General features: G+C 44.1%; 2 protein-coding genes across 2 annotated transcripts; one reads left to right on the top strand and one right to left on the bottom strand.

Moving 5' to 3' along the window:
• Positions 1 to 7,422: 7,422 nt before the first annotated feature.
• LOC123071714 (uncharacterized) lies at positions 7,423 to 11,052 on the top strand. The gene is made up of 5 exons (XM_044495302.1): positions 7,423 to 7,646; positions 7,881 to 8,252; positions 9,016 to 10,142; positions 10,247 to 10,445; positions 10,702 to 11,052. Exons 2-4 carry the CDS (start codon positions 7,910 to 7,912, stop codon positions 10,313 to 10,315), a joined length of 1,539 nt encoding a protein of 512 aa, XP_044351237.1. The 5' UTR covers positions 7,423 to 7,646; positions 7,881 to 7,909; the 3' UTR covers positions 10,316 to 10,445; positions 10,702 to 11,052.
• Positions 11,053 to 11,576: 524 nt separating this feature from the next.
• Positions 11,577 to 14,310, bottom strand: LOC123071713 (ribonuclease 2). Its single transcript, XM_044495301.1, has 9 exons — positions 14,008 to 14,310; positions 13,801 to 13,829; positions 13,627 to 13,700; positions 13,392 to 13,493; positions 13,224 to 13,227; positions 12,993 to 13,084; positions 12,588 to 12,749; positions 12,019 to 12,115; positions 11,577 to 11,919 (listed from the first exon to the last, which is right to left on the bottom strand). Exons 1-9 carry the CDS (start codon positions 14,214 to 14,216, stop codon positions 11,849 to 11,851), a joined length of 840 nt encoding a protein of 279 aa, XP_044351236.1. The 5' UTR covers positions 14,217 to 14,310; the 3' UTR covers positions 11,577 to 11,848.
• Positions 14,311 to 20,463: the final 6,153 nt, after the last annotated feature.

Genomic DNA, 20,463 nt, shown 5'->3' with positions numbered 1-20,463 from the left:
GCCCACGATAGCCCAGTGCATCAGAAGGCGTCAAAATAAACCTGCGGAGCAGCGGCCCTTTTGACGTTTGGTTCAACTTTGGCCGGCTTGGGCGAGAGAACGAGGCACAAAGGAATGTTGTGGGAGGATGGACTGATCTGATGCGTTCATACACTGAATTGGACGGTTTAGGATCCTTAATTGATGTGGAGGCTCCTAGCTAGCTGAGTTATACTGTTTAGTAATACACTAGCAAATATGTATGTGCATTGTAACGGGAGAAGAGAAAATACACATCCTTTGCCCGATAAACATGGCTCAAGATCCACATAGGTTCACGTCCTTTACTTCAAACATGGCACCCCTTTTTGAAAATAATAGCACAATGGTCATGATTCACTATTTTCTAATAAGTTTCAAATATGGCATGATGAATATGGGACTATAGATTACAAGATACTCCCTCCATCTGGAAATACTTGTCGGAGAAATGAATGTATCCAGATGTATTTTAGTTCTAGATACATCTATTTTTATCCATTTCTTCGACAAGTATTTTCAGAGAGAGGGGGTATTAATTATTTTGTAGGTGCATTTGAATCTAACAAAAAAACTAAAAGGATCAGCGCTGGCTACTGGGCCGAATTGCACTCAATGCAACCCATCGGTTATCCATCGCTAATTAAATAAATCAAGATAAAAGAGAGAGAAAAAAGGGGTTGAGCTGGAATTCAAACCCAGGATTTCAGGTTAGATGGTTACATGCGCTATCCATTATGAATGACTTCAGTTTCGTTAGAAAAAGGGGTTTAGGCCTACATAGGTTAGCCGGCCGGCCGGATCTAGGCAACGGGAGAGAAGAAAACTTTTTAGTCGGTCGGTCTTTTTTTTGAAACAAAGGGGTTTCCCCCCTCTCCATTTTATTGAATAAAACGGAGAACAACATCCGAGATAGTAAGCTCTCGAGCCTGCCTAAGATAGCAGGCCAGAATTAGCAACATGCTATAAAACAGATGGTCCAACAAGACATATCCAGAGCTATCGGCTAACTAGGCAAATCTAACCAATTACAGAAAGTTATCCCCACGCAGGAGGCAAGATCATCCCGTATGCGCCTTCAGAATGCAGCCCTCTAGTCCCCTGCTCGCCCCAGCTCTGCTCATCCCCGCCACGCAATGCGCAGCAGCTCGCCTCTTTGTCAGTCCAGCAGCAGGAGACAGCGCCGTAGTAGCACCGACTGATCCCCAGAGCACAATATCTTCCATTGGTGTAGTAGAGCACAAACTCTTCCCAAGATCGCTGGTGTGCTTGTCCACGTCACGCCTTGAAAACACATATCATTACGCATGGTCCAAATGCCCCAAATGGTGGCAACACAGGCAATATTGACAACAGTTTTTTTATTATTAGCACCCCACAGTTCAGCCAAAGAAGCCATACAATGTGGGTGTCTGAAGTCAAAAGATTCAGCAACATCACGCCAAACTTCTTTCGCACCACACACTCAAAGAATAAGTGATGCACAGACTCATTTTCGCAACAAAATAAGCAGGTTTTATCGTTCACCGAACGTCTCTGGGCTAAGTTATCTCTGGTTAGAATCTTATTATGGTAAGCTAGCCAAATAAACACCAAGTATCTATGTGGCACTATTATTTTCCAGAAGCTCTTCCAAATGGGGGTAGAGACCCCTCCCCAATTAATCATATTGTAGAATGATTTAACGGAATAGGTCCCAGATGCCTCCAGCATCCAGACAGGTTGTTCATCACCACCGCCAGGTATATTGCAAGATAATAGCTGGAGCAGTTCATACCACCGCGCCAGGAACTGTGTATCAACACACCGTTTAAATGTGAGTTTCAATGTAGTACCGTCCCAGACCTGGGCTACCGTACTTTCTTGCTGCTGGCATAATTCATAAATGTCCCAAAACTGCATTTTTAGACTTAAGTCACTGGCCCACCTATCATGCCAGAAGCTAATCATGCGGCCATCCCCTAATTTCCACTTATAAAACAGCTTTGCCCCAGCCATAGCCCAGGTGACTCCCTTCCAGAAGGGGGAGCCGGTATTAGAGCTAGACCAAAGAAGGTTAGGTTTGTCAGTGTTATATTTGTGCCTAACTAGAGTTTTCCAGTCTTTATCACCACCCAAGAAAAATCTTTTCGACCAGGAGGCTAGCAGTGCCATATAAAATTCCCGTAAATTAATCACCCCTAAACCACCAAAGGCTTTCTTTTGGGATACAAACCCCCAATTCTCTAGATGGTACTTATGATTGTCGCCCATGTTACCCCAGAAAAAGTGAGACATTTGTGAGGTAATTGCTTTGATGGCCCACTTAGGAAATTTAATGACGGACATAAGGTACATAGGAATACTAGCAATACAGGTTTGTAGAAGTATCAACTTAGCCTCATAGCTAAGTAGTCTGCCTCTCCAACCACAAATCCTTTTAATAATCTTATCAATAATGGGTTGGATGTCCTCTCTTCTCAGTTTCAAATAATGGAGTGGCACACCTAGATATTTAAGGGGGAAAGCCCCAACCTTACAGCAGAAGATTTGTGCCAGAATTTTTGCACACTCTTCATCTAGATTAATTGGAACCAGTTCACATTTATCATAGTTGATTTTTAACCCAGATAGGTTCTCAAAGCATGCTAACAACCACTTAAGATTCCTTGGATGGTCAATATTTGAGCCCAAAAATAAGATGGTATCATCCGCATACTGCAAACTAATCGAACTACTTGGTATAATATGAGGAATAATCCCCAAAATAATTTCACCCCGAACAGCTTTGACTAGGACTCTAGAAAACACATCAGCAACTAGATTAAAGAGGATGGGGGAACTTGGTCTCCCTACTTCAGGCCTTTGCCACCCACAAAATATGGCCCAACAACATCATTAATCTTAACACAAAAGGAACTGTTTTGGATAATGGATAAAATCCAGTTGATCCATTTATTACCAAATCCTCTAGAAATTAACATCTCAGTTAAGAATTCCCAGTTAACCCTATCGTACGCTTTCTCATAGTCTAGCTTGAGGACAACCCCAGTCTCACCTGATCTGTGAAGTTCATGAATAGCTTCATGAGCAGTGACAATGCTTTCTAGAATGAATCTGCCCCTAATAAAAGTAGATTGGCATGGCGAGAGCAATCTATCCCCAATAGGGGACACTCTGTTACACAAAGCTTTGCTGAAAATCTTAATAGAACAGTTGCTCAAGCAAATAGGTCTAAATTTCTTCATATGTCTAGCATCAGGTTCTTTTGGGATCAGAGTAACAATAGATTAGTTAAGCCTTTGTATGTCCAAAGTACCACACTCAAAATCCCTAACTAGAGCCATAAAATCATTTTTTATAACGTCCCAAAAGGATTGATAAAAGAGGAAGGAGAGACCATCAGGCCCAGGAGCACCATTAGCATAGGACCCCATCACAGCCTCTTTGATCTCTTCTTCGGTAAAAGGTTTTCTCTAGGATGTTATTCTCCTCTTCTGTAACAAGTTCCTCTGCAGACCAAAATTGGTCTCCTAAATGAATATTAGGTTTTGGCTCAAACCCAAATAGGTTTTTATAGAAGTTAGTAGCCACCTCCAACATATCTTTCGTGGAGTGGACAGGGCCAGCAGGGCCCTCGATCACAGACAGCTGATTTTTCCATCTACGTTGGTTAGCCACAGCGTGAAAATAAGCTGTGTTTCTGTCTCCTTCCAGAATCTTTCGATCTCTGGATCTCTGCCACATGGTAGTCTCCTCTTTTCTCCATATATCCTCCAGCTCCTTTTTAATTTCATTCATCCTGAGGATATCCGCAGCCGATACTCTATTTTGTTCAGCAAAAATATCAAGAATATAAAATTCTTGTAGTAAAATTTTCTTTTTCTTCTTCATAGCCGCCTCCAGGTTGATACTCCACCCTTTAGCTTTTTGTCTAAACAATTTGGTCTTAAATTGCCATGCCTCAATGGAAGATTCATGAGGAGAAGGGGTGGCCCAGACTTGTTTGATTAGGTCAGCAAATCCAGGTTGATTCAACCACCATTTTTCAAATTTAAAAGGTTTATTTATTTTACTCCCCCCAGTTCCAGTGTCCAAAAGGAGGGGGGCATGGTCACTACCAAACCTCGGAAGAGCACAGAGAGTGGTTAATGGAAAGTGACTGTCCCAATCAGTAGAAGAGAAAACTCTATCAATGGTAGCATAAACAGGGTTATCCTGGTTATTCCCCCAAGTATATACCCTGTTAGCTAGCTTGATCTCCATCAGGGCCCATTTATTAATCCAATCATTAAATAGGAAAGCCCACAAGTTGTTAATATTCCCAGATTATTTTTCTTTGGCTTCTCTAATCAAGTTAAAATCACCCCCGAATAATACAAGATAGGATAACCCATCACACACTTCATGCATTTCAGCTATAAAGTCAACTTTATCAACATCATAAGCTGTCCCATAGACTACCACTAAATGCCAGCAAAAACCATCAGTTTTGTTTTTCAGGGTAACTACCAGACAGTATTTCTTATAGATAATATCAAGACGGTCAAAGGAAGAAGAGTTGATCCCTACAAGGATCCCCCCAGTAGAGCCAATAGCACGCAAAGAATGCCAAGTGTAGTTAGTAGATCCAGACAAGGTTTTTAAAAAGGACTCAGAAATAACCTCTTTCTTTGTTTCTTGAAACCCAACAAAATCAGGTTTATACTTATTAACTATATCAGACAGGCACTGTAGTTTCCCTTTCTGGCCCATACCCCTAATATTCCAGAAGAGACCTATCATGGAATTTTAAAAGGGTGGGAGAGGCTAAAAAGCCCATGCCTAGGAACAGTAACTAAACCACCAACAGAACCAGCAGTGCCCCCTGGTTTGCTGGGGCCAATTTTAGATGTTTCAGGAGTACAAACTCCATTCCCTTCATCACACAAGCTATCCAAATCATCAGGTAAAGATATCTCAGGATTTTGAGAAGCAAATTCAAGACATTTCTCAGTTTCAGCTCTAATCAAATCACTTATTATGTTCTGTTTATCTACCTCAGTGTTCCCAATAATAATATCAACAGCAGATGCATAAGCCTCCAAATTAGTAACAGGAGCGTTGTCGAATGACTTACTTTTAAAAGTGGCAGGAATCTCCAGGTTATTTTTCATCTTATATGCAGCAGCTTTTTCCATAATGATTTATTTCTTCTGCAACCTGGTGGATGGCCTTTGAGAGATAACAGGTCCCCATTGCTCAGAGGTTTTTTTCTTGGTAGAAGGAGGAGGAGCAGCATCCACAGCAGCATTGTTTCCCACTCTGTTTTTTAGGTCCAGCAGCTTCAAGCAATTGATGACAGGTTCCTTCAAAGTGTCCACCTCATTGTCAGAATCTCCAGCCTCTGTGGCAGTGTCTGATCCAGAGCTATCATAGTCTCTTAATATGTCAGAGTAGTAGGTTTTTTGGGCAGAATTTGTGAAGTTGTCAACAGCTTTAATGCCCTCAGTCTCAGCCTGATTAGACCTCTCCAAGAACTTCACGGCTTCAGCAAAAGGAACATGATGACAACATCCTTTTCTCCATTCTCCACTTCTTCTTCGGGGTTTTTACACGGAGGGCGGCAAGCATCCAGGAGCACAGCAGGGTGTAAATTGGTGCATTCCTTTCCTTTATCAGCAGGTGAGTTTTTAGATGTACTAGCTATGTTAGCTAGGTCCAGTTCATCAAAGTCATCTTCCCCGTCTTCCAAGTGATCCTTCCCAGTATCATCTGCATCAAGGTCATTATCCATGCCATCCACATCTATATCAGTAGGACCATTATCATCATTCGGGTCATCGGCACCCACTTGGTCGAACCCTTCAACAGTAAAGGACACGATATATAATTTGGGCGACAGGCCTTCAATAAGAACCCAGGCTTCAGTTAATTCAGAGAAAGCATCAATTGCCCCAGTCCACCTTTCCACTGTGACAGAGACACCAATGATTGGGAGATCAAAAGCAGGAAATTCAATCAGTTCCTCAACATTCTTCCATGGAGGGAATCTGACCAAAAATTTCTTCTTTGACAGGGACCTAACTTGCCACGACCACTGTTTTGTTTTGCAGAAAATTCCAGACAGATTTTTGATCAAGTCTTCTTTGCTGATTTCTCCTTTCATGATCTAGACCTCACCACAGTTCCTGAAGTTCACCCAGTTAGCTTCCCGTCCCACAGGGGCATCTATGTGGTAGAAGCCCAAACCCAACGTAGAGCTGCCAAAGAAGGTAGCAACGGGGTGTGGTTGAGCCCAAGCTGCGCAGTTGTTGACATTGTGACCCTCTAATCCACAGATGAAGCAAACTTTCGCCTGAATACAGTTGCCACCGCAGTGCCCAGGGCCACCGCAAGTGAAGCATACCATATCTTTGTAGCGCTCGTCGAGGATTTGCACAACAGGTGCAGGGGGGCAGGTGGCGGAGGAGCTGTTGCAACCGGTGGAGCTTGTCGCGGTGCAACAGCCTTGGAGGGGCGATGGCGCGTTTGTCCGGCATGCGCCCAGGCCCTCCCTGTTGGCGGACCAGATTCTTACGAGGCGCAGGTGCGCGCTGCTTCTGTGCTCCTGTTTGAGGCCCCTTGTCCGCCATGGCAACCACCTGCACGAAGGATCTCGATCCGGCCCCGATCCCCTTTCTGACGATCTTGAGGTTTATTGGTGGAGGATCAAAGGGGCGAAGATTTTTGACAGGGAACAGATCAGATGGAGAGAAGCAACCGGATCGAGCTAGGTCTTTCCGGAGCCATCCCAATGTGGAGGTGGTGGGGCGTGAGGAATGGGGGCGGCGGCGGTGTGGGGAGGGAATGGACCAAAGCTGTCCAAAAACCCTAGATATTGCCTCGTCGGCGTCAGCAAAGGTGGAAGGCGTCTTAGCAAAAGGCGTTTTCATCCTCTCGCATCTGATTGGAGGAAGAGACGTGGCGGCGGGGCCACTGTCAGCAGCCCGACCGGTGGCCCGTATGTTCACCACAGGAGAGATAACTCTCGCCGCTGCCGGAGTAGGACTCGTCGGCGACGAGCAATTTCGAGCCACAGAGCATAAGCTTAGACCACTGTCAGTCCTGACACTCACCGTTAGAAACGGAATCGGATCCTGGGATAACCTAGAGCTCGCGCATCTCTGTGGGATACAAATCCCGACGCGCGACTTCGGGCGAACACCTGGTGGAACCACACCGCGGGTCGGTCGGTCTCTCTCCCCTCTTTTGTTGTTGTTAACAATCGGGGCCAATTTGGTTCATAGAGCAAAATACTGGCATGTCAAATAGACATAAGTGTAACGAAATCGACGGAAATGCCATTCAGGGAAGGAATGTAGATGCAGTGTCGAAAATGAATTTTATTTTATTTTTGGGCCAAATAGGGAAGCATACTTTACTTTCTCTCTCGGGAAAAAAAATGCTATGATGATTACGAACAGCAACTCCCGACCGCCCTGACATCCCTGGCCCGCTCTCTCTCTCTCTCGCCCGGATTCGTATCCCTCCCCGCTGTCTGGTTCGATCCAATTTGTTCTCCCCCCTATCGCAATTTGCTGCGCCGATGGCGACGATCCACGGCGCCCATGCCCTACTGGCGCCGGCACCGGACCGGCGCTAATTGATCCCCTCTCATCTTGGCATAGGTAAGGAACCCTAGCTCCACTGGCTGGATTTTGGAGCCATGAGCTCGTATTGTTTCTAGGGTTCGCCGCAACCGTGCTTTCTACCCCCGCCCGTTCGTCCCCGATCTGGTTGCTGCGTGTTACCTTGTAGGGCTTAGTATAAGGTGTGGGCGGAGCTTATATTGTCCTAATAGTGTTATGGGTTGAACTGAACTGAAACCCGTCCCTGACCATCGCTGTGCTTGTGAACTTCAGGTTGCCAGAAATCATCAGCAGGGAAAAAAATGATTCAGCTCTTTCTGCAAGTGCCGACAGACGACGGCAATGTTGATACAGATGCTGTGAGGGCGAGGAGATCACTTCTGGATAAGGCTGAGTCGGTGATCAAGTCGGTTGTAAGGTCTGGAGGCCGGTATGAGGCTCGGATGTGGCTGTGCAGTACCATCTCGTCGATTCATCTGCTCGATCCGCGTGACCAGCGGGACCTGTTCCTCGATCTCCTGGAGATGAAGGACTCAAGGCGGGACGTCGCCGCCCGCCTGCTGCGGATGATTTTCGACAAGAAGCCTGTGAAGGCTGGCTCTGTTTTAGCGAAGAAGTGTCATATGCTGGAGAAGTTCTTCCAAGGCAGGTTCACTAAGAACTTGATTTTCTTTGTATTTTCTGCTTCTACTCACATGGGTTTTATTTTAGTTTTGCTTGCTGCAATTCACCAGTTTATGTATCTAGTATCCAGAACTTGCTTTCTGCAGTTAAATATATTTATAGATATTATGTTCAGATATATCATTAGTTCATTCGTTATGGTTCAGCAAACTATCTGTTCAGCTGCTTCAGCTTGTTCATAATGTAAAGATCTGCTGGACTAAATTTCGATTAGTGCTGTACTTGATGGATATGGTAACTAATGCCCCTCGCTTGTGGGCATTGCTTCAACAAGTTAGAGTGTATGTCATATTAGTAGCATATCATGGCATTACAGTAATGCACTGCCATAAACTAACAGAAAAAAAATGAAATTATGTTTTCGTTACATCATTAGGATATGGTGTATTTCTATAGTTCATCAAGAAACATCTTGGAACTATTAACAGGAATTGCTTGCTGCATATACATATGCTCTTGTAGAAATGTAATTTTCTAACATAAATAGTATGCTATGTTCTGCCTGTCTTTTACTCTAAATCTATTTACCTTTTTGTGCTGGACGGCTTTAATGAAATCTTAATCAAATTAAGCAAAACATGTTAGGGGTTAGAGCTTAGGTATCATATTGTTTTGTCTTTCATTATGCAAAACATGTTAGGAGTAGAACAGAATTTTGTTCTGATGCCACTTCTTATATGTGATGTTATCTATCATTGCTTACATTATATATTATGACCTGCAGGAAACCCTGAGCGGATACTGCAATGGTTTTGCCACTTTGCTGCTACTGGGGAGTCAGCACACAAAAAGGGTGCTCGGGCACTTGCTCAGTTTGCATTTGTGAATCGTGATGTTTGCTGGGAGGAGCTTGAGTGGAAAGGCAGGCATGGTCAGTCTCCTGCTGTTGTTGCTACTAAGCCTCATTACTTTCGTGATCTTGATGTTCTCCAGACAGTGGAAAATTTCCTTGAATATGTCCCAGACTTCTGGTCTTCAGAAGAGCTTGCTGATTCTGTCAAAGATGGTGAAATACTGCAAATTGATACAGAATATTTTGTAGATCAATTTGTCTATTTGATGTATGAGGGGAATTTCAAAGATGTGTGGCAAGTAGTTGAAGATTTTCTGATGGAGGAGCAGTTTTCCACTCTGTCTCAGTATATTCTTATTCATCTAGACGAACAAAGGCTTCTTCATTTCTTAAAAACATTAGGGAAGCTCATCAGTCCGAATGCACAATGCACAAAGTTAGCATTCCCATGCTGCTGGCTTGAGGTTCTTTTGTCGGCACATATTGATCAGATATCTCTTGACGAACTTATCCTATTGAACTGTGTCATTGCCAAGGGTAGACAACTTTGGCACCTCATGAACGACGAAGAACACGAGGAAGAACGAAGGAGGATGGACGAGCTTGTGAGGACCATGAATGACTTGACTGATGCTGATCATTTTGCTCTCATAAAGGATTTCATGGGTACAAAGTTTCCTGATGCACTTAAGTGGATAGGCATCCAGTCCTGGGTAATTTTCTGTGGTTTGTCAAAATTATGCAAATCAGCTGATTCTTGTGAGTCTCTGTTCACTGGTAACAGCATAGAATTTCGCAAGGCTTATGATTACTCATTGGTTCAAAACGACGGGTGCTCAGTTTCACATACTTCAGATACTGATGACAAGGATCTGACTAGAAGTAGTCATAAAAAAAGAAAAAGAGATAAGAAGAGAAGACGGCATAGATATGATTCCGACGAGGATAATGTTGATCAGCTGCTTGAACTGGGAACTTTCACTGGGAAGAGGGCTATTGAATCACAATGTGGAAGCTGGTACCTGTCAACTGATGACTTCTCTGCTCCTTGGGACATTGTATGTTATCATCTTGCCTTCCCTGTACTATTTCAACCGATGTCTTCAACAGACAACTCATCAATTTTTATTTCGTACTCATGGCTGTCATCTTACTCATGCAGGCTGACATACCGGATCACCTTTCTACTTGTTATCTTAGAGTATGGCTGAAATGGGCTTGCTTTAGATGATCCTCCTCCTTGTGACGCATGTGTGGCAATCATACTAGCTTCTCTGGTGAAGTAATCTTTGAGCATGGAGCTGTTTATACATGCATTTTTCCAAATGGCATGTGCAATCTTCAGATCATTCATCCTGATGGTAAGTGATCGCCTCCTATATATCCTACTTGTTGAGTACCAATATTGATTTCTTCTGTAAAATGCCCAAGTTCAAAAGTCTGTAAACTTTAGAACCTGTAGCTTGATGACTTCTGTAAGATTTAAATTACACTTCCTGTGTTCATCTTATATATCCGTCTATTGTTATGTAAACTTCCGTAAATATCACGTAGTTCCAGCATCGTTTTACTAACATATGACGCTGCCCTCACATTTGTCACTTTTTTCTTTTGCAGATTCATGCATTTTGGATGTGTTAACTGTATGAGTTTGCACGAGACCCTGGCCCAAAATGTCTCCTGGAGTTCATCCGAGTAGGTTGGTGCCAATGGAAATTCCGGCTACATCGACATGGAAAATAGCTGTAGTTTTGCCCTGAAACAAGTTTGAATGCTGTTTTTGGTATTACAGATCTTAGTGTTGACCGTGGGGTAGTAGTAGAAACTAATCTGCAGTTCTTTCGTAACATGACCCGGCGATACACTGCAGTTTGTAACTGCTCTCGGTTTTTCTGATTAAACGTATTCTACATGTGCATCATGAGCACCAGCTAAGAATTTTGTACTACATATGCATCTGTTTTTCTGTACCGGCTGCAGTTCCTGGGTGCAAAGTCTCCATTTTTAACCTTCACAATGGAAAATATATACTCCCTCCATCTGAAAATACTTGTCATCAAAATGGATAAAAAGTGATGTATCTAGAACTAAAATATGTCTAGATACATCACCTTTTATCTATTTTGATGATAAGTACTCCCTCCGTTCCTAAATATTTGTCTTTCTAGACATTTCCGATGACTACTACATACGGATGTATGTAGACATATTTTAAAGTGTAGATTCACTCATTTTGCTCCGTATGTAGTCACTTGTTGAAATGCCTAAAAAGACAAGTATTTAGGAACGGAGGGAGTATTTCCGGACGGAGGGAGTAGCAGTGAATGCGATGACGAGATATTACTATTTGGCACCTGAACTCAATTTTTCATTCAAGAATGTCTCGGTGGCGATCAATCAACTGCTAGTACGTCTAAACTCTGCGGCCGGAACAAACTGCATGTGACATGAACCGTTCATAACTATTAGAAACGTTTAGACAGGCCACATCCTTCAGCAATCCAATGAACTAATATGTACATTTAACATCCATTATTCATACAATGAGTAATCTGAGTTTGATATCCAGCAGTTTTACAAATATCCAGAACATAATCGAACCAAGTTGTTCTAATGTGGAATGCTGTCCTTTACAAATAGTATGGACAAACCAAAGACCCGTTTTAGCAGGATCTCAGTGCCCAGCACCTGTGGCTACAGGTCTTGCAAGCAGTCAGAACCGTGAAGGCATCTGTTTCCTCATAGCCTAGCAATACTCCGTATCTTAGGATGTAAAGAAGTACAACCCGTTGTCGCTGGCTTCTGGGACAATCTCCAGTGTCGAATTTGTGAGTACTGCAGATATTCAGAGATCAAGATTAGCATGGGCACCAGGGGTTGAACAACACATACCAAGTAAACTTAAAAGCTTCTGTATAAGGGATTAAGACTTACCGATGGGATCATATGTTGGCAGGGAGATTTTTCGAGGGCAATGCTTTGATTTCGATAGGTTCTTGTACATTGCCGAAGTAGTAAGGCAATCGCGAGGCTGGAATAAAATCAAGGTGAGTATATTGTTGTACAATAACAATGACTGAAGTGGAGAACGTGGGAATAATGAAGAGATATGCATTTTGACCAAAAATACTTGCAGGTAATCCAACTTTGGGGACCTAGTCAAATAGGTTATTGAAAATTAACCAACAGAGGAACCTAACCAACGCCTGTTTATGACACAATAGGAGAAAGCAGCCTCGAGTTCTAATAAAAAATATGAATGAAAGTAAGCTGGACAGTACAGACTACAGACCAAAATTTCCCAGACAGACACAGTTATGCCATTCCATTCAAATAAAAATCCGATTCACCTATTTTGTTATCAGGATTTAGAGAGATAGTTGATCGTATGCTGGACATCACTCAGAACTGTTGTGGCAACATTATTCCTTGCACTGAAGTTCTCTTCACGTAAATAAAAATGGAAACCGAGAAGACCTGTCCAAGGACAAAAGATGACTCACCTTCAAATCCTTGGTGAAGCATAATCTTAGTTCTTCAACTGAGCCCTTCTTGCATATGATCTGCGGTGAGCCCCCAAAAGCATGCTTGATGGTATCAATGACATCACTCAGTGCATATTCTTTACCGTTGGAGACCAGGATATCTCCAGTCGCCAGCATTTCCTGCAATTCCAATCCAAATTATAACAGTGTAAAAGAGACAAATTTCTATGATACAGTTTAGCAGGAGTCAAATTCGTATGCACTACAATTCGAGTCGTTTTAAGTTTGTTTTCTTCATCTGGAAACGAAGGTAATTTGAATAACAAACGTTCAGGTGCTTAAAGCCAACAAAAGAAACCAAAAATTCCTGCAAGAAAAAAGAATAATGCGCTACACCTAATTAGTCAATGGCCAGATGCTTACTGTAACATTATATTTGAGGTAGAGATCAATGGCGGTGGTGAAGTACTGTAATTCTTCATGAACAACAGGGGACGAGCATGTTCCATGCTTCTCTGTGAAAAATTAAACAAACGATGAAGACTTAGCAATGGAAATGAAACAATGTTTGTGCTCATATGGATTACTAAATTAGCAACCCTCTTTTATAACAACAATCCAATTCATTAGGTCAAGCGGATTGAAGAAAATTACCCCACTAAACGACAGCAATCCATGAATGACCGATCGAGCAGCACATGCCAATGCCATTATGCAAAACAACAGGTAAGGGAACAACACAAAAGGTTAGTGACAATTCCAATCGATGATACCAATCGAGGAGTATTCTGAGAGTTCAATCCAACAGTTCTGACACTATACCTCATGAGCCCAGAAGGGGCCCCTGCCACTGAAGCAAGTGGAAGAGGTCGAACAGTAGAGGGACGGCCAGTACTTGTCCAGAGTGGGCTTCAGAGGCGTTATCTACACCAAAATCAACGAAGACACGGCAGAGCCATGCATCAACGAGGTCAGCACAAAACGAATGGAATCGAACTTGGGCAGGACTAATGAAGCTAGAGCGGCCACGTATCAGTAAGGTCTCTGCGGCTGGCACCTTGTCCATGTCGAAGCTGGTGTGGCGGCAGCACGACGGCCAGGTCCCGTCATCGTAGTCCGGCCACAGCCCGTCTGCTCCATCAGCGGAAATCCAACCACACCAGTGAGAATTCTACATCGACCAAGAACCGAGAAAGCACAAAATTAAGAATGACGGTCGCCGTGCACTTACGGATCGTGAAGGTGTGGAGCGCCTCCGACCTGCAACGAGGAACACGGAGAACAAACGGCGTGAGCACATGAGCGCAGGGCAGGAGGGTGAATCGAATCGAATCTCCGGAGCGCCAGAAACCCCACCCGACCCGACCCGAACGAGAGCCCCGCGCGCGCGGATGAGGCGGCGGTGGGGATAGAGGAAAAGAGGAGGCGGAGCGCCTACCGGCAGCAGCCGTTGACGGCGCAGCAGTGGCGGGTGGAGGAGCAGATGGTGCCCGGCCACTGCAGCGCCAGCGCGAAGTAGTCGAACTCGCGCTGCTCCTTCCCGACGGCGGCCGGGGCCACGGACGCCCGGGCGAGGCCCGTGCCGAACAGGCCGGCGGCGACCAGCGCCCAGACCGCCAGCAGGCACGTCGCCGTCGCCGTCGCCATTGCACGCCGCCCGCCGCGGTGTCTCCTTCTCCCCCTTTCCTTCCCTCCCTCTGGCTGCTGGGTGGGTCGTAGTTTCAGAATTGAGTGTAGTACACAGAGTACAATCAAGACGCAATGGGGTGCTTTAATAATAGTGCGGTTAGGGATGACCTCGTGTCGCTGGCAAGTGGGGCCCGCTCCGTCCTAGCAGGTAGGAGTACCTCTCCGTCTATTTTCTGTTTTGCTTTCTACTAATTCAAATAAAACCAGTTTTCTACCGGTAGCTCTGCCGTTCAAAAATCCGAAACAAACCATCGACTCCCTCTACAAAGAAATATAAAAGTGTCACTACTTTAATGATCTAAACGGCTTTTATATTTTTTTACGGAGGGAAGCATTTTAAGCTACGGAATTGATAGGCTCGGTCTAGTGGATATATTTTGAAATTCCCATGCAAAAACAGATATATTTTGAAATGTGCTTTGAGAAAGTGCGAAGTGCATGTTATTCTGTTTATTTAAATCGATTCCCACACATGCTCCTTCGTATAAAAAAATGGGCCCTTTCTAAATAAAAAAATAAACATGTTTGATAACTAAAGTCACGTGAAAAAGAATCGGTGCAAGTCGATTTTGTTGAAGACAAAAATGAGGCCCAAAGCTACGAGACGGAGCCGGGACGACACAAATGGTTGCGGTGTCCTCGACCGGTGAGGAGGAAATGTCGCAGCTACCCGTGGAATCGCTTGCGGGAGAAAGCTCGGGACTTGACGGTTCAGTGTGTGTGGTGGGATGCAGGCGTCGAAGAAGAAGAGAATGGGGGGGGGATAAAAGAAGGATGGTCAGGCAGCGATGTGGTGCACGGCAGCACCCGCTAGTCAACTGGTGGGTGGGGGAGGGGGGCGACGATTAGGTATGAGTTGGAGGGCGGCTCGACCCAAGTAGGAAGAGGACGAGGGAAAAAGCACGCGGGCATAAAAACAAGTGACACTTTAAGATTTGTTTATTTTTAAAAGAATGATTCAGATTTATTATAAAAAATATTAAAACTGCAAAGCATTTCAAACATAATAGAAATGTATCGTGGTCCCTCGATCAACAAATGACCGCTATCTTCGTCAGAACGAGCCATTGACACACCATTGCCGCTTCTCCTCTATTGGAGCCAATATGACCTTATCAATTAGAACCGAAAAATATGTGTGCATGTGTCCGTAAGGATTGTCACCCTAGGGTGGCAATCTTCGTGTTAAACCCTTAAACCGATGTGAAACGTCACACATCATATTTCGCCATCACGTACATACCCACACAAATATTTTGCAGCTTTGTTCTATCAACAGGGTAAACCCCTGAGATCATGAACTTCAACCTTTTGCAACCCAGAATTAATCCTCATGTCATTCTCTTTATTTTCGCAACAAAATAAATAAAAAGTCCTCACGCCTTTCTCTTTCATTTTTTAGCGAGAAAACTTCCAATCTATTCATCATCAATCATGGCAGTATAACGTGTTGGAAATATGCCCTAGAGGCAATAATAAATTAGTTATTATTATATTTCCTTGTTCATGATAATCATTTATTATCCATGCTATAATTGTATTGATAGGAAACTCAGATACATGTGTGGGTACATAGACAACACCATGTCCCTAGTAAGCCTCTAGTTGACTAGCTCGTTGATCAATAGATGGTTACAGTTTCCTGACCATGGACATTGGATGTTGTTGATAACGGGATCACATCATTAGCAGAATGATGTGATGGACAAAACCCAATCCTAAGCCTAGCACAAAGATCATGTAGTTTGTATGCTAAAGCTTTTCTAATGTCAAGTATCTTTTCCTTAGACCATGAGATTGTGCAACTCCCGGATACCGTAGGAATGCTTTGGGTGTACCAAACGTCACAACGTAACTGGGTGACTATAAAGGTGCACTACAGGTATCTCCGAAAGTGTCTGTTGGGTTGGCACGAATCGAGACTGGGATTTGTCACTCCGTTTGACGGAGAGGTATCTCTGGGCCCACTCGGTAGGACATCATCATAATGTGCACAAGGTGATCAAAGGGTTGATCACGGGATGATGTGTTACGGAACGAGTAAAGAGACTTGCCGGTAACGAGATTGAACAAGGTATCGGTATACCGACGATCGAATCTCGGGCAAGTACAATACCGCTAGACAAAGGGAATTGTATACGGGATTGATTGAGTCCTTGACATCGTGGTTCATCCGATGAGATCATCGTGGAACATGTGGGAGCCAACATGGGTATCCAGATCCCGCTGTTGGTTATTGACCGGAGAACGTCTCGGTCATGTCTGCATGGTTCCCGAACCCGTAGGGTCTACACACTTAAGGTTCGATGACGCTAGGGTTATAAAGGAAGTTTGTATGTGGTTACCGAATGTTGTTCGGAGTCCCGGATGAGATCCCGGACATCACGAGGAGTTCCGGAATGGTCCGGAGGTAAAGATTTATATATGGGAAGTCCTGTTTTGGTCACCGGAAAAGTTTCGGGTTTTATCGGTAACGTACCGGGACCACCGGGAGGGTCCCGGGGGTCCACCAAGTGGGGCCACCATCCCCGGAGGGCTGCATGGGCCAAGTGTGGGAGGGGACCAGCCCCAGGTGGGCTAGGTGTGCCCCCTCCCCCCACAAGGGCCCAAGGCGCCTAGGGTTTGGGGAGGGGGTGCTTCCACCTAACTTGGGGGGCAAGTTTCCCCTCTTCCCCCCCTTGGTCGCCACCCTTAGATGGGATTGGGGCTGCCGCACCCCTTGGGGTGGAAACCCTAGAGGGGGCGCACCCCCTCCCTCTCCCCTATATATAGCTGAGGTCTTGAAGGCTGCCAACACATGAGTTTTGACCTCTCCCTGGCGCAGCCCTACCTCTCTCCCTTCTCCTCTCCCGCGGTGCTTGGCGAAGCCCTGCAGGATTGCCACGCTCCTCCATCACCACCACGCCGTTGTGCTGCTGCTGGATGGAGTCTTCCTCAACCTCTCCCTCTCTCCTTGCTGGATCAAGGCATGGGAGAAATCACCGGGCTGTACGTGTGTTGAACGCGGAGGTGTCGTCCGTTCGGCACTAGGATCTCCGGTGATTTGGATCACGACGAGTACGACTCCTTCAACCCCGTTCTCTTGAACGCTTCCGCTTAGCGATCTACAAGGGTATGTAGATGCACTCTCCTTCCCCTCGTTGCTGGTTTCTCCATAGATAGATCTTGGTGACACGTAGGAAAATTTTGAATTTCTGCTACGTTCCCCAACAGTGGCATCATGAGCTAGGTCTATTGTGTAGATTCTTTGCACGAGTAGAACACAAAGTAGTTGTGGGCATTGATCTTGTTCAATATGCTTACCGTTACTAGTCCAATCTTGTTTCGACAGAATTGTGGGATGAAGCGGCCCGGACCGACCTTACACGTACTCTGACGTGAGACAGGTTCCACCGACTGACATGCACTTGGTGCATAAGGTGGCTAGCGGGTGCCAGTCTCTCCCACTTTAGTCGGAACGGATTCGATGAAAAGGGTCCTTATGAAGGGTAAATAGCAATTGGCATATCACGTTGTGGTTTTGCATAGGTAAGAAACGTTCTTGCTAGAAACCCATAGCAGCCACGTAAAACATGCAAACAACAATTAGAGACGTCTAACTTGTTTTTGCAAGGTATGCTATGTGATGTGATATGGCCAAGAAGAATGTGATGAATGATATGTGGTGTATGAGATTTATCATGTTCTTGTAATAGGAATCACGACTTGCATGTCGATGAGTATGACAACCGGCAGGATCCATAGGAGTTGTCGTTATTTATTGTATGACCTGCGTGTCATTGAACAACGCCATGTAATTACTTTACTTTATTGCTAACCGGTAGCCATAGTAGTAGAAGTAATAAGTTGGCGAGACAACTTCATGGAGACACGATGATGGAGATCATGATGATGGAGATCATGGTGTCATGCCGGTGACGACGATGATCATGGAGCCCCGAAGATGGAGATCAAAAGTAGCAAAATGATATTGGCCATATCATGTCACTATTTGATTGCATGTGATGTTTATCATGTTTATACATCTTATTTGCTTAGAACGACGGTAGTAAATAAGATGATCCCTCATTAAAATTTCAAGAAAGTGTTCCCCCTAACTGTGCACCGTTGCGAAAGTTCGTCGTTTCGAAGCACCACGTGATGATCGGGTGTGATAGATTCTTACGTTCACATACAACGGGTGTAAGCCAGATTTACACGCGCGAAACACTTAGGTTGACTTGACGAGCCTAGCATGTACAGACATGGCCTCAGAACACAAGAGACCGAAATGTCGAGCATGAGTCGTATAGTAGATACGATCAACATGAAGATGTTCACCGATGATGACTAGTCCGTCTCACGTGATGATTGGACACGACCTAGTTGACTCGGATCATGTAATCACTTAGATGACTCGAGGGATGTCTATCTGAGTGGGAGTTCATAAGATGAACTTAATTATCCTGAACATAGTCAAAAGATCTTTGCAAGTTATGTTGTAAGCTCGCGCTTTAGTTCCACTGTTTAGATATGTTCCTAGAGAAAATATAGTTGAAAGTTGACAGTAGCGATTATGCGGACAGTAGAAAGCTTATGTCCTTAATGCACCGCTCAGTGTGCTGAACCCCAAACGTCGTTTGTGGATGTTGCGAACATCGGACATACACGTTTTGATAACTACGTGATAGTTCAGTTAAACGGTTTAGAGTAGAGGCACCAAAGACGTTTTCGAAACGTTGCGGAACATATGAGATGTTTCGAGGGCTAAAATTGGGATTTCAGGCTCGTGCCCACGTCAAGAGGTATAAGACCTCCGACGTTTTTTCTTAGCCTGCAAACTAAGGGAGAAAAGCTCAATCGTTGAGCTTGTGCTCAGATTGTCTGAGTGCAATAATCACTTGAATCGAGTGGGAGTTGATCTTCCAGATGAGATAGTGATGTTTCTCCAAAGTCATTGCCACCAAGCTGCTAGAGCTTCGTGATGAACTATAACATATCAGGGATAGATATGATGATCCTTGAGGTATTCGCGATGTTTGACACCGCGAAAGTAGAAATCAAGAAGGAGCATCAATTGTTGATGGTTGGTGAAACCACTAGTTTCAAGAAGGGCAAGGGCAAGAAGGGATACTTCATGAAACGGCAAATCAGTTGCTGCTCTAGTGAAGAAACCCAAGGTTGAGCCCAAACCCGAGATTAAGTGCTTCTGTAATAAGGGGAACAGCCACTTGAGCAGAATTACCCTAGATACCTGGTAGATGAGAAGGCTGGCAAGGTCGATAGAAGTATATTGGATATACATTATGTCAATGTGTACTTTAATAGTACTCCTAGTAGCACCAGGGTATTAAGATACCGGTTCGGTTGCTAAGTGTTAGTAACTCGAAATAAAAGAGCTACGGAATAAACGGAGACTAGCTAAAGGTGAGCTGACGATATGTGTTGGAAGTGTTTCCAAGTTTGATGTGATCAAACATCGCACGCTCCCTCTACCATCAAGATTAGTATTAAACCTGAATAATTTTCATTTGGTGTTTGCGTTGAGCATAGACATGATTGGATTATGTCTATCGCAATACGGTTATTCATTTAAGGAGAATAATGGTTACTCTATTTATTTGAATAATACCTTCAATGGTCTTGCACCTAAAGGAATGGTTTATTGAATCTCGATCGTAGTGATACACATTTTCATGCCAAAAGATATAAGATAGTAATGATAGTACCACTTACTTGTGGCACTGCCATGTAAGTCATTTGGTATAAAACGCATGAAGAAGCTCCATGTTGATGGATCTTTGGACTCACTCATTTTTGAAAAGTTTGAGACATGCGAACCATGTCTATTGGTGTATACGCATGAAGAAACTCCATGCAGATGGATCGTTTGGACTCACTTGATTTTGAATCACTTGAGATATGCAAATCTTACCACATGGGCAAGATGACTGAAAAGCCTCGTTTTCAGTAAGATGGAACAAGATAGCAACTTGTTGGAAGTAACACATTTTGATGTGTGCAGTCCAATGAGTGCTGAGGCATGCAGTGAATATCGTTATGTTCTTACTTCACAGATGATTCGAGTAGATGTTGAGTATATTTACTTGATGAAACACAAGTCTGAATTATTGAATGGTTCAAGTAATTTCAGAGTGAAGGTGAGGATCATTGTGACAAGAGGATAAAATGTCTATGATATGATCATAGAGATGAGTATCTGAGT

Source organism: Triticum aestivum, chromosome 3B (assembly GCF_018294505.1).
Source record: "Triticum aestivum cultivar Chinese Spring chromosome 3B, IWGSC CS RefSeq v2.1, whole genome shotgun sequence".
NCBI classification, from domain to species: Eukaryota; Viridiplantae; Streptophyta; class Magnoliopsida; order Poales; family Poaceae; genus Triticum; species Triticum aestivum.
This window is presented reverse-complemented; position numbering and strand designations above follow the sequence as displayed.